This window comes from Gymnogyps californianus, chromosome 5 (genome assembly GCF_018139145.2).
Source record: "Gymnogyps californianus isolate 813 chromosome 5, ASM1813914v2, whole genome shotgun sequence".
Taxonomy (NCBI): domain Eukaryota; kingdom Metazoa; phylum Chordata; class Aves; order Accipitriformes; family Cathartidae; genus Gymnogyps; species Gymnogyps californianus.
This window is the reverse complement of record NC_059475.1, coordinates 21,892,829-21,907,232: the sequence shown is the minus strand read 5'-3', so window position 1 is coordinate 21,907,232 and position 14,404 is coordinate 21,892,829. Positions and strand designations below refer to the sequence as shown.

The 14,404-nt window shown below is 38.2% G+C and overlaps 1 protein-coding gene across 1 annotated transcript in view; it reads right to left on the bottom strand.

The window, feature by feature from the left end:
* The window catches only part of CD44 (CD44 molecule (Indian blood group)), a 65,563-nt gene extending 51,644 nt beyond the window's left edge, over nucleotides 1-13,919 (bottom strand). Inside the window, exon 1 of the mRNA XM_050897002.1 lies at nucleotides 13,789-13,919. Coding sequence (XP_050752959.1) covers nucleotides 13,789-13,855 — 67 coding nt within the window. The 5' untranslated portion in view covers nucleotides 13,856-13,919. The remainder of the gene's footprint in view (nucleotides 1-13,788) is intronic.
* Nucleotides 13,920-14,404: the final 485 nt, after the last annotated feature.

The window sequence follows — 14,404 nt, the reverse complement described above, 5'->3', positions numbered from 1 at the left end:
AGAAATTAATACAAAATCAGACCTATGATTAACAAGTCCAATTAAATGACAGATTTTGAATTTTAATTATTTGCAGGCTGCTACTCAATAATAATACCAGGTGTGATTTGAAACTATTTTTCACATGATATTAAAATATTTTTTTTATTTTTTGGTAAACAATTTCTAAACTAAAAAAACTATGCTTTTTATATTTCCTCTGCTCCTCTGAGTTATACAGGAAAACCTCTAATAAGTATTCTCAACATTTTAAACTCATTTGTACAATAATTTCATTACGGAAAGGCAACCAATGATCAAAACTGAAAAAGAGAAAAAACCACGTTGAATAAGAAGTAGAACATCTATTGACTTTAACAAGGCCACTTCATAAGAAAACAGAGAAAGGAACCCCAAGAATCTTTTTAAAGCCAGCCAGCCAGTTAAAACAAAGATAACATTAGTCTGGCAGACATACTAAAAAGAAGAAGGCTGCTTAGAATATGCCTCATAATGTAAGACACGTCAAAGGACAAATGACCCATGCAGACTTCCTAGTGACAAACAATGGCAGGACAGGACTGCCCAAACAGAAGACCTATCAGTACTTATTCCCAAATCAGCTTCCCCACAATGCAGATTAACTCATTCCCAGTTTCTTTCATAATCCCTTTCCATTTTTTTTCAAATGTCTGGGAAAATTAAGATGAAACCCAACCTTTTTGTAGAAGTTGCTTGTACAAAGTAGCACAATATTAAACACTTAGATCAGGGATCATAGTTGTTAATTGCATATTGATTAAAATATTGTCCCATAATCCGTTGAATTTGGCCTGCTAGAAATCAAACTGGAGAACTGAAACCTCCAATGTAATGCATGATTTAACAACATACTAAATTCAGATTTCTCAGATTATAGCTGTAACCTTTGTATGTAACTTTGCAGTTTTAAACATGGATAAACACTACTTTTGAATATTTGTGATTTTCACAAAAAAGCAGAATAAGGTATAGCATCATCTGCATTCTGAAGGTCTCCAGAATATGGCAGAGTTCTAAGTCCTAACGAATTACTGGATAAATGATAATCAAATCAAAACCAAAAACTGAAGAAAGTTACTTATTAGATTCAATGGTTAGCAAAAAGCAGCTGACTCACTTTGTGATGTTACACTGAAACCCTGCTTTCTTTCCACAGTGGGATTTTGAGTAACTTCTGCTAGCAGTGCTGTCTGGTCATTGTTATCCACGAGACCTTACAAATGGCGTGATTTAAAGACATCAGAAATGCCGGATATGAAAAAGTAAGTAAAGAAACAATCTTGGCAGAAAGTGTTCTCTGAAGAACAGATCATGGAAGAAGTCTGAAGAACTTAATTCACAGGCAATAATGAAAGATGAAAGTTGCATATCCAGCTGTGTGTACAAGCTACTGCAGTTTCAGAGATGGAGAGTGGGTTGATCTCAATGTGTTCCTCTCCATAAATCCCAAGAAGTACCCAGCCATATGTACATTTTCAATAGAGGGATGGCAACCATGGTGCTCTTACAAGCATTGGGAAGCATACTACACACTACTGAAAAAAGTAAAACTTGTGAAATGCACATTTCATTTTTATTTGCTGAAGACCTTGAAATTTTACTCCAGAAATACTAGGACAGACTAAGAATGAAAAAACCCCAAACTTAAGATTTTCATTGGCAGAAGGACTTGGCTTGGGATCTGAAATAAGTATAGTTCAAACAAAAAGCTACCTTTGGAAATGATCACTTTGTAAAAAACATGTAATGATTAACACAATCTACTTAATCAAATCTCATCTAGAATCTACAGAAATCAATGAGAAAGGTCTTACGCTACCTTAAATCAGTGCAAGCTTCTGACGATGGAAGAGAACACTATCACATCCACTACTCATTTTTTTCCCCTAATACCAGAAGGGCAGGGATCCCATAGTCTGTAGCCAGAATGCCCAGGCCAGCAGGCAACATCTACTGGAATTTTTGGTGGCAAAATGTTTCCATTTTCTGGAGTCTGTCACTCTATTCATCCATATACTACAGTTTCAAGAATCTTGAGATTCATACTGAAAATACTGACTAGCAAGAAACTTTCCTAAGATGCATGCAGATTATTTGTATCCCAAGCTAGATGTTCAGTTAAATTTCTTCAATAATTCTCACAGTCTTAGTTTTGAATCTTTTATAATTGGTTTAATAAAAAGGTATGTTTAATAACTAGAGTTTGCAATTAACATTAGTATGTACACAATGCTGTTGCTATCACAAATGTGGTGAGAATAATGATATGCCTTGGGTTTAATATATTTTTTCCTATTTAAAAAAAAGTTTATTTAAACAACAATTCGTGAGAGGCAGTAAAGATTCACTTGCGTGAGGGAAGAATGGGAAAGAGGCATTGGCAGCATGGCCTTGATATTCTGTGAATTCAAATACTACATTAAATCCTACATATATTTAGGCAGTGGAGATATGTAAGGGCAATGCACTACTGTGTGCATGTAATCATCCTCAAATAGCGAAGCATCATTGTCTCCCAAAAGTGCTGGAATCATTGTGAAGCCAGTGATTTTGCTGTGATGCTTGTTGACTCTAGTAATCTTCTATTTTAACGAGATGTAGCTGGATTTTACAAAAAGATCCAGAATTAAATCAATGTTTGAGTGGCAAATGATACAGTGACAGACCTCAATTCAGGTACTGTGAGTTTCATGACATTGGAAAGCATCATGAAGTCAGATTCACTCTGAGCAACAGTCAATTCAAATAGCAAATCAGGAATAAGCCATCTTAATAAATAGAAAATCCTAAATAGGTAGTAATTTATTATTAATAAAGTACCACAAGATTTTTTTTCCGACCAAGGAAATTACTTACATTCTTGAAGACAAATTCATTGAGTTGTCTGTCAAGTACACTAGACAAAGCAAAAAACTGATCTTGTGTGACCCATTATTACCATGTGATAATGAGTATTAACAGTGAGCTATATACAGTACAAAAGATGGATTGAGACCAGTAAGCTTGTATCAGAGCTGAAAAGGAAAGCAAGCCAGTAAAGGACTCTGAAATCAGAAGTAAGAAGATCTCATCACATACTTGCAAAAAATAAAAGCCAGAAGTTCTTTAAACAAAGTAGGGATCTCTCTTAGGAACAGCAGAAGTAGCTGACACAGCATGGAACCACTTTTCCAGATGATCTGCTACCAGTCATTCTGTATAGATCCCATTTGTCTTTCTTGAAGAGTCTGAAAGTGTGTCTTAGACACACTTTACTAGATCGATTCCTGAAACACTGCTAATTCAGCTGATTCTTAAAACTATTTGCTCTGGAAGGATGGGAGATATTGGGATATCTCCCAATATAGCAATCAATTCAAGATACCAAACCAGTAAGTTAAAAAGCAAAAGACAGACTTACATTCGGACTTGAACATGTTGCTATGACTATCATTGTGGATATATTTGTATCATGTCAGGGGTGGAAAAAAGGTGTTAATATGTTGCCTTGCAATCGCTGTGAGTCAACAGTAATGTGATTGTGACTGGTGTTGATAAAGTGGCATGACCTGACCACTGTAAGTATGAGTAATAAAGTCAGATAAAGTATTTGACTGATACTGTTAAGACATTCAGTGCAGATCTGCAAACAATGGGTTGTAAGGGTGTATCAAAAATTAGGAAAATACTTAGCTTTTACTCATAAAGAGTATTTTCTCACATGGATTGTCCAGCTGAAGTAAGGATTGCATAGCCAGGCTCAATGATGGATTACCAAACAGTTAGTAACTGAAGAGAGTTTGCTGTTTTTAAGAGAACAGCTTTCCAGAGAATGCTCTCGTCCTCTGTACTCTTGTTCATTTCTGCACCAGTAGAAGAACGTTTGCACAAGGACTTTTTTCTTGTGAATAATAATAATGCTTACTTTAGCTGAAATAACCCTGTGCGTGAAATCATAGCTGCTTTCAGAAATTCAAGCGAAAGAGGCACTAATCTTGTTGATGGAACACCAGGCTGGGACTTAGGAGAAAACGTTCTATTTACAGCTATGTTGCTGGGTAACTTATTTTGCTTTCTCTCTGTTTCCCCACCTGTGAGGTGGGGATAAAATCACTGACTTCCAAAGGGCTACAAAAAACCCTAGTTATTATTGTCTGCTATCAGCATATTTGTCAGTTCATTTCTTTCTCACTAGCTGGGATTATCTTTACTCTGTTAAATAACACTGTATCTAGACTTGAAATTTTAAGTTCTATGGTAATTTAAACACATTCAGCCTGATTCCAACTGTGCTGAATGTGTTGATGAAACACACCAGATAAGACAGTAACCCCCTCTAGACCAAATGTTGTAATATTTATGTGAACTCCATGTAACACAAGAAAAAGAAACACTACACAGAACAAAATTTCATCAGAGACACCACCTGTTTCTGAAATGATAATTTGAGAAAGCATAAGACGTCAAATCTCTTTCAAGAAGAATTCAAGTTCTTCTTCTATGGTACTCGGAAGAATCCAGCAGATGACAAGTGGAAGGAATACATCTCAGACATATGTTGATGTAAAAATGTTCAAATGTTTAAGGTGCTGTAGGATATATTGAGGAGAGACCACTGCATTTTATTACTAATGCCCAGCTTGAGCTTTGAAGATGTGGATGTGTATCATCAGATAGATGTTATCCACACTCTTGTAGGTTATTAATGGATATAACCCTTGCTGGGCCCAAGATTTTCAATGCTGTGGCTATGCTATATTTTTTAAATGGGATTGTGACAACATAGAAGCAATTGAAGAAAATAACATTGCCTATATTTTATTTTGAAGGGTAACCTAGTCAGGTAGAGCGAGTTTTTTTTGAACTGTTCCTCCTTTGCTCAGCAAAGGAAATTAATGAAAGAATTCATTCATTTGCAAATGCAAAATTTTGCATAGAAATTCCACTGATCTTTAAGGGCACTGTTGCAACATTTTACCAGTCTTGCATTGTTCTGTATGTAATATATTGTGTACTCTACACTAATTTACGATAGGGCTGGCCCCCACTGGCATGTATATAAATAATAGGAGTTGTTAGGAAGTATAAAAGAAAAGAAAAAAAGATCTCCAACTCCAGAAAGAAACACAAACTACTTGTTATATGAACTACCTGGATAAAAATATACTCTCAGCAAAGTGTTAACAGAAAACAAATTTTGATTCAGTCATTGGCCGTAATAATCTCCAAGTCACAGGATATGCCTCCTCCTGGAAAACTGGACGATCGGGCTTTTCTCTAATCCACATGAACCCAGAGACAGAAAATGCTGTCTAGCACGTATGCCTAGAGACGGTCTGAAAAAACTGAATAACTGTGCTGGTCTTACCCTTCCATGATGCTCTAAGATTGCCTCTGCCTCACTGTTTTAAAAGCCAGTTAATGCTGTGCTCTGTTCAGCATGAACATGAACTATATCACTACTAGATAATGTGTGAGACTTGGCAGGTCAAGGAGATGTTGAGAAAATAAAGCAAAACTACTGCAATCTTTTCCCACCCAACAAGCAGCCAGGAATTACAGCCATAAGAAAAAGAATGAATAGGACTGATCTAATAAAAATGTCAGGAAACACAAAAATCATCATACACATTCTGAGAAGAGCTCTGCAACATTTTACACCACAACAGTGAGTAAATGGATCCAGGATTTTCTGAGGCAAGCCACAAAGGCAGGAAAGAAACTTCTCTCTAGGCAGTCACCATGGGAAGGTGTCTCACATGCTCACATCATCTGCCTGTTACTGCTTTTAATATAGGAATTGTGAATTGGAGAGCTGGCTGTCTAAAACCTTAGCTGTGCCCATTCAGTGATGAACTGGAACCACCACGTATCTATTCTCTGTAGGTTATAAAATGATATTGTTACATTCTGGAAAAGAGGAGTTTAAGAGTTTAGAGCTCAATATGAGATTTCAAGAAAAGTATTTTTATTTCCTGTGCTAGAAGAGTTTTTGTTCCTCCCAAGAAGGCAAAGTGACTCTTGCTCATGCAATGTAAGAGTGGTATTTTGTTAATACCAATGTTCTGAAGTCACTGGATGCTCCTGCTCTATTAGCCTGATGACAGTCAATGGCAGTAAGTCAGACTTGCCAGCACAGTAGGCCAAAATCAAAAGAAAATCATAAAAAACATGAATAAGGGAATTTTCTTGTCATTTGAGTCTTCTCTGAGGCCTGTCTCTTGGAATAAGAACTTGGTCTTTACTTTTCATTGTGCCTGAGAATGCCTAAGCTGCTGAGCAGAAGTTTTACTGGATCAAATGGATATAACCTTCTATCACAGACAGAGGCTGACAAGAGTCTATCAGATTTATTGGACTGCTTCAGCCAGATGTCCCAGAGGGACAGAGATGGATTAGTGGGGAAAACAGTAAATAGGAGCGAGAAACAGAAAAAGTTGTTGGAAAGAAGATGTGGACATTTAAAAGATATACCTGGGTACCACCTGGATATACATAGTTGCTGCACAGTGACACTCAAAGTTCTCTGGACTTGTAATGTTCTGGCCACATGGCCTTCTGGCATCGTGACCAGGTGGCCCACCTTTGGGTTAGAGACAGTGGGTCTATTCTTGGCTCCTCCTCTGACTTGCTGGGTCATTTTATGTCTCTCGGCACTTGGCTTTCCCAGAGTATCAAGCCTTTATGTACAAATACCTCCAAGATCTCAAGAAGACAGCTGATAGTTATCACTAGGAAGTATTGCTTCAAACAGGAGAGAAACTTAACTAAATTTAAGACATCATTCTTCAGTTAATTATTAAATCAATTTTAAAGTTCTTGAACCTAAAGCAGTATTAAGTTTGACAGTAGGACAAAAGATTTAAGTCAGTTCTCATTTGCCAAACAGCTTCAACCATCCCTAATCATAAAAAGATAAGTCTTGAATAAGAACTTTTCAAGAAAACTATACTTTGCATTCGCTGCTGTCTAACAGGAACCAAGTGCTATTGAACTGAAAATAGCTGCCAGTCTTCAGTGTGCATATAGATAGCACACACACAAGTAAACAGGATAAAACTGTCAGAGCGACAAAGAAAAATTCTATCATCTGATTTTTATAGCACTGCTACTGGAGAAATTGATTTGAACAGAATACATATTATTTCATTTCCACGTTCTAAATGTTCCTATATGTCGAATTTATGCATAAGCAATATATAGGAACAGAGAACAAAAACCTACATTTATAAATATGAAGACTCATTAGCAAAAGAGGCTTTTTTTCTACACTTACATGCCTGAGTGAATGATGGAAAAGGGAAAGGACATGTAAATTAATGGAGGACACCTAATCAAGCAGGAGGAGGAAGAATAGGGAAGTGAGTGAAAGCAAAACATTAAGATGAGTTCAGGCCTCACCCTCAATGTCTTCATTATTAATGAATCATGTTTCTTTACAATTGGCAAATACTACTTTCCCTTGAACCTGCCCAGTTAACTATTCTATAGTCCTTGTGCAGAAGCTTCACCCAGAGCACCATGACGGATTTGGGAAGACCTGGCTGCCCCTAGCAGTGACGTACTGTATCACTGCCTTAGTCTCCTCATTCTGCGATAGGGATACTCCATCTTACCGTGCATTGGCCAATGGCAAAGAGTAGGTAAACAACTAATTACTACCATCACAATCACCCCTATGGCACTGTTGAACTATTGCATTTACATGCTGTAGAAAGAGCAGCTGCCAGCTTGCTTAGACTGTTTTGAGTGGGCATGTGGGCTCTGCCTGCTCTCTGAAAACGGCTGCAGTCATGCTGCTCTGGCAAGCATGATACCAATCCCTTGCTGATAAGCCTCCCTGGCGGCAAGATATGTTCTCTCAGAGAGGCTGCCAACTTAAGATTGGTGCTTGACTTTTAGACCCCAATTTGGATAGCAGCTTGCTTGCTGCCTGGACAGAGCTCACTCACATCTGCCCACAGGGTCCTGGGTGGCTATAGACCATACGCTGAGCTCCAGTTAACCTTTCACTTCTGTATGGGAATGCTGCAAGAAACTATTCATTACATCTACCCACACATACCACACCCTGCTTCTTTACAGACACCTATCCATTAACAAAAATAACAATAAAAAAGCCCCCTAGGGAAATATACTTCTGAGAACCTGTTTTGCTAACATGCTGCCACTGTGAGACATATATAATCAACAAAAGCTATGTCACAGCAGATTTTTTTTACTATTATACATTCTGTCAAGGGTAGCTTCTTATTTACGAAAGCAGGTATTTAGTAAAACAGACATTAACTGTGTAGTTGATGATCGTTGGCGAATGCCCTTTTCCTAGGCAGCTGTTAGCCTGTACCCTGGCAACCTCTTTTATAACCATCTCACATTGCTTTTGGAACAGTATCATTAGCAGAAACAGAGACGGAAGTTTTACCACAGCTGCTGCATGTCTGATTTTTTCTTTTTTTTTTTTTTTCCTCACAAAGACACAACACAGCCTCTTAGAGCTTCCAGCTACTGAGCCTAGCTCAGTGATCAATAGAAGGAAAGAAAAAAAGTGAAGCAATGTATTTTTCAAACTGCAAATGTAAGTAAAATTCAGGTCTTCTCTGTGATTTTTACTTTGAATTGGCGTGGTTGCTTGAGCTTCCATGTTAGTAACTGCTAAAACTGTAGATTATTCTTCAACTCCTTTCTGTCTTCTTTTTTTTTTTCTGTTTCACAATGTGAGGGTTGAAGGTTATTGTACTGAAATAAGATTGCTGCATTATATAATGCAGCCAGTGTTGTCATTTAGAGGAACTGGAAAGTCCCAAAGCCAGTGCGTACAAAAGAGAGTTCAATTATGTTCTTAATTGTAGGCACAGACTCCAAAAATGACTGCAGGTTTCGTTAGGCAGGAAACAGTCACAGAGGTTTGAACTTTAAATCGCAATTAGCTGAACTTTCAGTCTGACTGAAAAGATTCTCTAAGGAAAACCCCTCTTTCTCTCAGTTGCCATTTCACATTACTGCTTGCAAACTCATTCATATGACGAGCTGCTCTGTTGTCCCTTGGGTGGGGTCAGCTCTGGCAGCTGCAGCAAGGGAGGAAAATCACAGCCAGCTGCTACTGATTTTACTGCTGATGCCACTGTAGGGAGGCCTGTGATTTGGTGGGGAGGAAACTAATAAACATTCAGGACTGACACAATCTTCTCTGCCACCAATATTAGCAGCAGCCATAATGGTCACTGATAATTACAGTGTCTGATAGCTTTGAAATGATTTTTACCTCCCTGGGAGTGAGAGATAACTGCATGTTAACAGCTGATGAACTTCTGGTCTAGTCTGGAAAATGACTAGCAGCTATGCCAAACTGGCTTCACGCCTACAGTTGTTGATAACCCATGAAGAATGGTCCAAACCACCAGATATATCATAAAAAAACCCTTACAGGTAAAGGCAAAGAACAAAATAGACTGTGGATGTGGGTTTTACTTGGTAGCAACCATGATGTATCTATCAGAGACGTGTTGGTGACCTCTGTCTTGCTCCTCTCACTTTGCTGGTCTTCAACTGGAAGTTTGAGCTTCTATAGATTAAAAATTCAATTTAGTGCTGAAAAACGAAATTTGATAAAGATGCTCTCAGTTACCAGCTGATACTAAAATATCACGTGTTTTGAACATCGTGAATTGTTCTAGTACAATGTTGTATTGTTTTCAAAGTAGGCAAGATTACTGTGGTGGGTCATGTTTGTTTCATGATTATCCTCTCTGTGAAGTTACAGTTCACATGTAACTGTGTACATTTAGCCTTGGTCCTGGAAAAAGCAATTTTAGAGGAGAGTTTGGCAGAACACCTTCCCTCGCTCTCTTGCATAGGGTTATCTTTTTAAAGAAAAAAATCAATATTTTGTAAATAACAGAATACGTGTCATATGAAGTTGAGAATTATCATCTTCTAACTTGACTATATTTTCAAACACTTATCCATTAGTGCAGGAACAGAAATGCAAGGCAAAAAGACCAGAAAGCAAATGGAGAAGGCTTACAGCATCTCTGGAATTCCGAAAAACTTTTAAGTTCTTGGGCTGACTTATGCTCTCTTTATATAAGAAGCTCTACATCATTTTTTACCTTCTTCTCTACAGTGTATTCCACTACCAGTCAACTACATTCAGAACTAAAATTATCCTTTTATCAAAGAAGAAACAGAGTTACCAGAGGTCTTCTACTCCTTCTTCTTACCCAGTACCACAATCACCAATACCCAAACTGTCCTTTAAAAATATTTATCTAGTCTGTCCTTATCTAATCTGTCCTTAAAAACAATGTCTTTTAGCAACCCTGTTTTCAAACCTGATTACTGCTGCTGTCTAGCCACTCCCTCTGAATACCATCTCTTCTCTGGCAAGAACACTACCATCTTGCATTGTTTGCCCTTTTTTTTTTTTTAATTAACCTATATCCCACAGAGCTCACCAGAGCTTTTTCCTCTGCCATATCAGCAACACAGTTTTTACTTTTTCTAACTTTTCACATATCTATAGGCTCCACTCCTATTATACATTAACTTGATAGCTGCTGCTGCTGCTATCTTTTTTTATTCCTCATTTATTTTCCCCTGTTCCTGACAGTTGCTATCCAAATTAGTGGAGGTTTACACTAGGTTCTTGCTAGGATACATTTCAGATTTCTTCTCTTACTTAAATTCTTCAAGACTTCATGCTGTCTACGTAACTAATTTTAGTGGCTTCCTGCAATCCACCATGCTCCTTGCCATACAACCAAACATCCCTTTGAGATGTAAGTTTTTCCTCACTATATTTTCCTGCTCTCTTCCATAAGTTCTTTCATTTGAGATGGCAGTTGTCCTTCAATGAAAGCATTTTTTTTTACCCCTTCATGAAATTATTGAGAACCTGTCTTTTCTACAAGTATTTTAGCAGTAATGAGCTCATTATTCTCTCTGCTGTTTATACCTGTCTATCAGCATCTCGGGACATCTCATCCTGCTGGCACACTCTTGCTACAGTAGAGCCTCATGCATGTTTAGGTGCTAGATGAATAACTGTAATATTAATACTGTCTTCAAGTCCTGGCCTATAAAAATCATGGGAACTGTTCTGGAAAGAAAGACACACCAGGTATGGGGGAACATTTCATTTAACCTTGGCTAGAGCTACCAGTGGTTTTAAAAGTATTTAGTTTAAAAAGTTCTTCCTCAGTTGTATGATGCTATCTTTCCTCATGAAGCCTTTCTCTGACTTCCTGTTTTCTAGGTAATGGTTCTGCATTGTGGTGAACACCAGTAACTAAAGAATCAACAACCATTTCTCCAAAAACTGCAAGACAATCCTCTGCCATGGTTTGTTGACTCTGTGTGTGAGAGTATTTCAAGGGCAGGTATATAACCTTTCCATTAAACAATGATGGAAGTTCAAGTGAACTTTAATAAAGTCTAGTTACTTTGCAGCTTTGGGAAAATAGCCAAGATACACACTGTAAGGACAAAGTGAAAATAAACTAGCACAAAGAGCTTCTTCAAACTGCTCTATTTACAAATTTACATGATGGATATATAAGCCAAGAGGCAGGCAGGTCCCTTCCTTTGTGACTGACTGATAGCTATAGTAGCCCTGTCTCAGATCCTTACCTCGTACTGAGACTCTGGCAACCTCTCCAGTGCTAATAGCTAAGCTCCTCCCTCCCACTGGTGAATTCTTCTCCCTCTTTTCATTTCATCTTTACTACTACTTCTATTCCAGCTTCTTCCAGTTTGGGGGTCAAAATTCTAGGATTCGCTTTGTGTTAATCACAGAAAACTTTGAGAGAAATATTTTTACAAATACATAATGCTCACAGGGGAAAATCTCCCCCAGAATCATCATTAACCAAGATGTCAGCATCTATATCCTCCTGGATCCAGACTCCTTAGACAACAAAAGTTACATCGCATACACCTCGCTCACATGTCAGTGACAGTATGGTCACAACAGCACAGAACTCAGGATGAATAAGTTTTTCAGCTGCTCTCTATATCTCATCTTTCCTTTAGTAATCATGTTAACAGTAATCCCAGATCCTTTCTATTTCTGCGAAATTCTGTACTAAGAGAATCAAGATTCTAGTTCAGGAGCAGATCTGAATTTTGTCTTCAAGCAAGGTGTTTCCCAACAGCAATGGCCAGTACTCTGGTACGTGATACACAGCAAAGTCACTGGTTTAAAAAAGAAAATAAAATCACCGTCAGCTGCTGTTTTGAAGTCATTACTGACTACGAAGTCATGCTGGAATATACCAGATACCAACTAAAATATATTGTAGCTATAGTCTAATAGCTTGCTAAGCCATTAAAGAAACTTCCCTGTGAGGCATATGTGAAGTTTGACATACTTTTTGTAACTATGCTAAAGACTAGATGTTGGGGTTTTCTGCTATGTCTCACTGTAAAAATGCATTACTCCCAGAGTCAGTGCAGACCCTGCTTCTTTAGGACACTCCTGGCAGCTCATAAAAGGAGAAATTAGTTGAGCAGGCAGTAACCAAATAATTATAATACTTACACAGCATACAGACTTGGACCAAGCCAAGGTTTTAAACACATCTCAGACATACTTTATTTGCCTACAGTACCCCTGCCCTTTCTCTAAGGGCTTTATCCATATACCTGATTTTAGCAAGAGCATTTTGGTACAATGGACAGACAATTTCAGAAAGAAAAGCAATGAAGGTGCTTCAGCTATCACAGATGTGCTGGGAACTGTTCACTGCGACACACCCATTCACAGCCCAGCAGCACTGCAACCATTACAGAAGTATCTACTGCTGCTCAAACAAATGAGATACGTATTTACTATACACACACACAGCCCTTGGGTGACAATGGCCATGAAAAATGTATTTTGTTAGACTCCTGGAACCAATGAGTAGAAAAATAATGTAGAAGTGTAATTGTTATCCCTAACCACAAAATATCTCAAGGCAGCTGCTGTCACAGTGAGAGTCAGTTAAAAGCATGGCCACTTCCCTCAAACATGGTTGAGCCTGCATCACGTGAAATTTCAAAAGCATTTTGTCATTTTGGACATAAAATTTTTATTTTTTTCTCTGTATTAACATTTCATTTTTAAATACAAATATTTGAAACAGATAATCAAGCTACAGAAAGTTAATTGATAAACAGCTGAGTTTTATGGTCACTTCTAACCCCCTTTGTTCCAAAATCTCATCAGTCAACCCCAAAGAAACCTTAGGAAGTCAGAAACAAGCATGCTTGGCATAAAAGCTCTCCAAATTTCAGTCACAGATCACTGCAGTTTTGCTTCTGTTCAGCAAGGCTGTGTCCAAATGCAGTTTAGCTGTTAGTTCAGCCCATGTAAACTCAAGAATGCAGTTGCTGTTTGCTGGGGGGGATCCATCCCCCCTCTTTTCTCTACTGTCTGAAACAGAGCTGGGAGAGCAAACTAAATATGTAACAGCAGTCACACTGTCGAACCGAGCTTTGCCAGAGCTATTCTAAATTCCCTAATGTACTTCTGTTCTTAGTTTAAACTTAACTTTAATGATCTACAATTCACTTTTTATAGATCTGGAATTGCCCTTTACAAGCAATACACAGCTTTCCGTGATTGTATAGACCAGCACAGCTGAGGTTACAGTTCTAAAGCATCTCTGATAACTCTTACAAATAATAAAACTTTATATAAAGATGGACACAAGAAAGCTGTTAGCTATCTAACAGAAGAGCTCTTGCTGTCTGAAGCATAAATTTAGTAGCAACCATAAGTGTTTTCATTCATAAAAAACTTACGTGTTTCTGTTAGACAGAGCTTCAACAAACATAATCCAAAAGTTGCCCATAAGGAGAAGTTGGCCATTGTTTTCTCAGAACTGTTTTGCAAAAACCAGAGATCCTTGCAAGCTGTGGAAAGAAGAAAAGCCCCGACGCTTGTTAAGCCTGCAGTCAATGAGTCTGAACTTTGCTGCACTTTTTATTCTGATTCAAAGCAACTAAAGTAATGACATAACTGGGAGGGGGAGCTCCATCAAAAGTCACACCCATACTGCAACAAAAGTTACCCAGCAGTGGAAGAAGCGGGGGGGGGGGGGGGGGGGGTGGTGGGGGGTGGGAGGGGAGTTAGTACTGACTAAGCAGCCACACTCGACTTTTAAAGAGGCACTAAACCTCCTGTTCTTACACAAGTACAGTCAAAAGTTATACTTATTGTGCTTGCAGGAAAATTTGCGTAATCTCTTGTGAGTTAGCTCAGAAAGGCACTGTTTGTTATAAGCTTCCCCTCCTGCATTTTAAAATCTCCTCATTATTGCAAACCAGGTGAACATAAAGCACTATAGTTTCTGAACCCCAGCAAAGCCCCATCCTGCCTGGCTGTTTCCCCAAAATATTTTGCTTATTTTGTCCCATC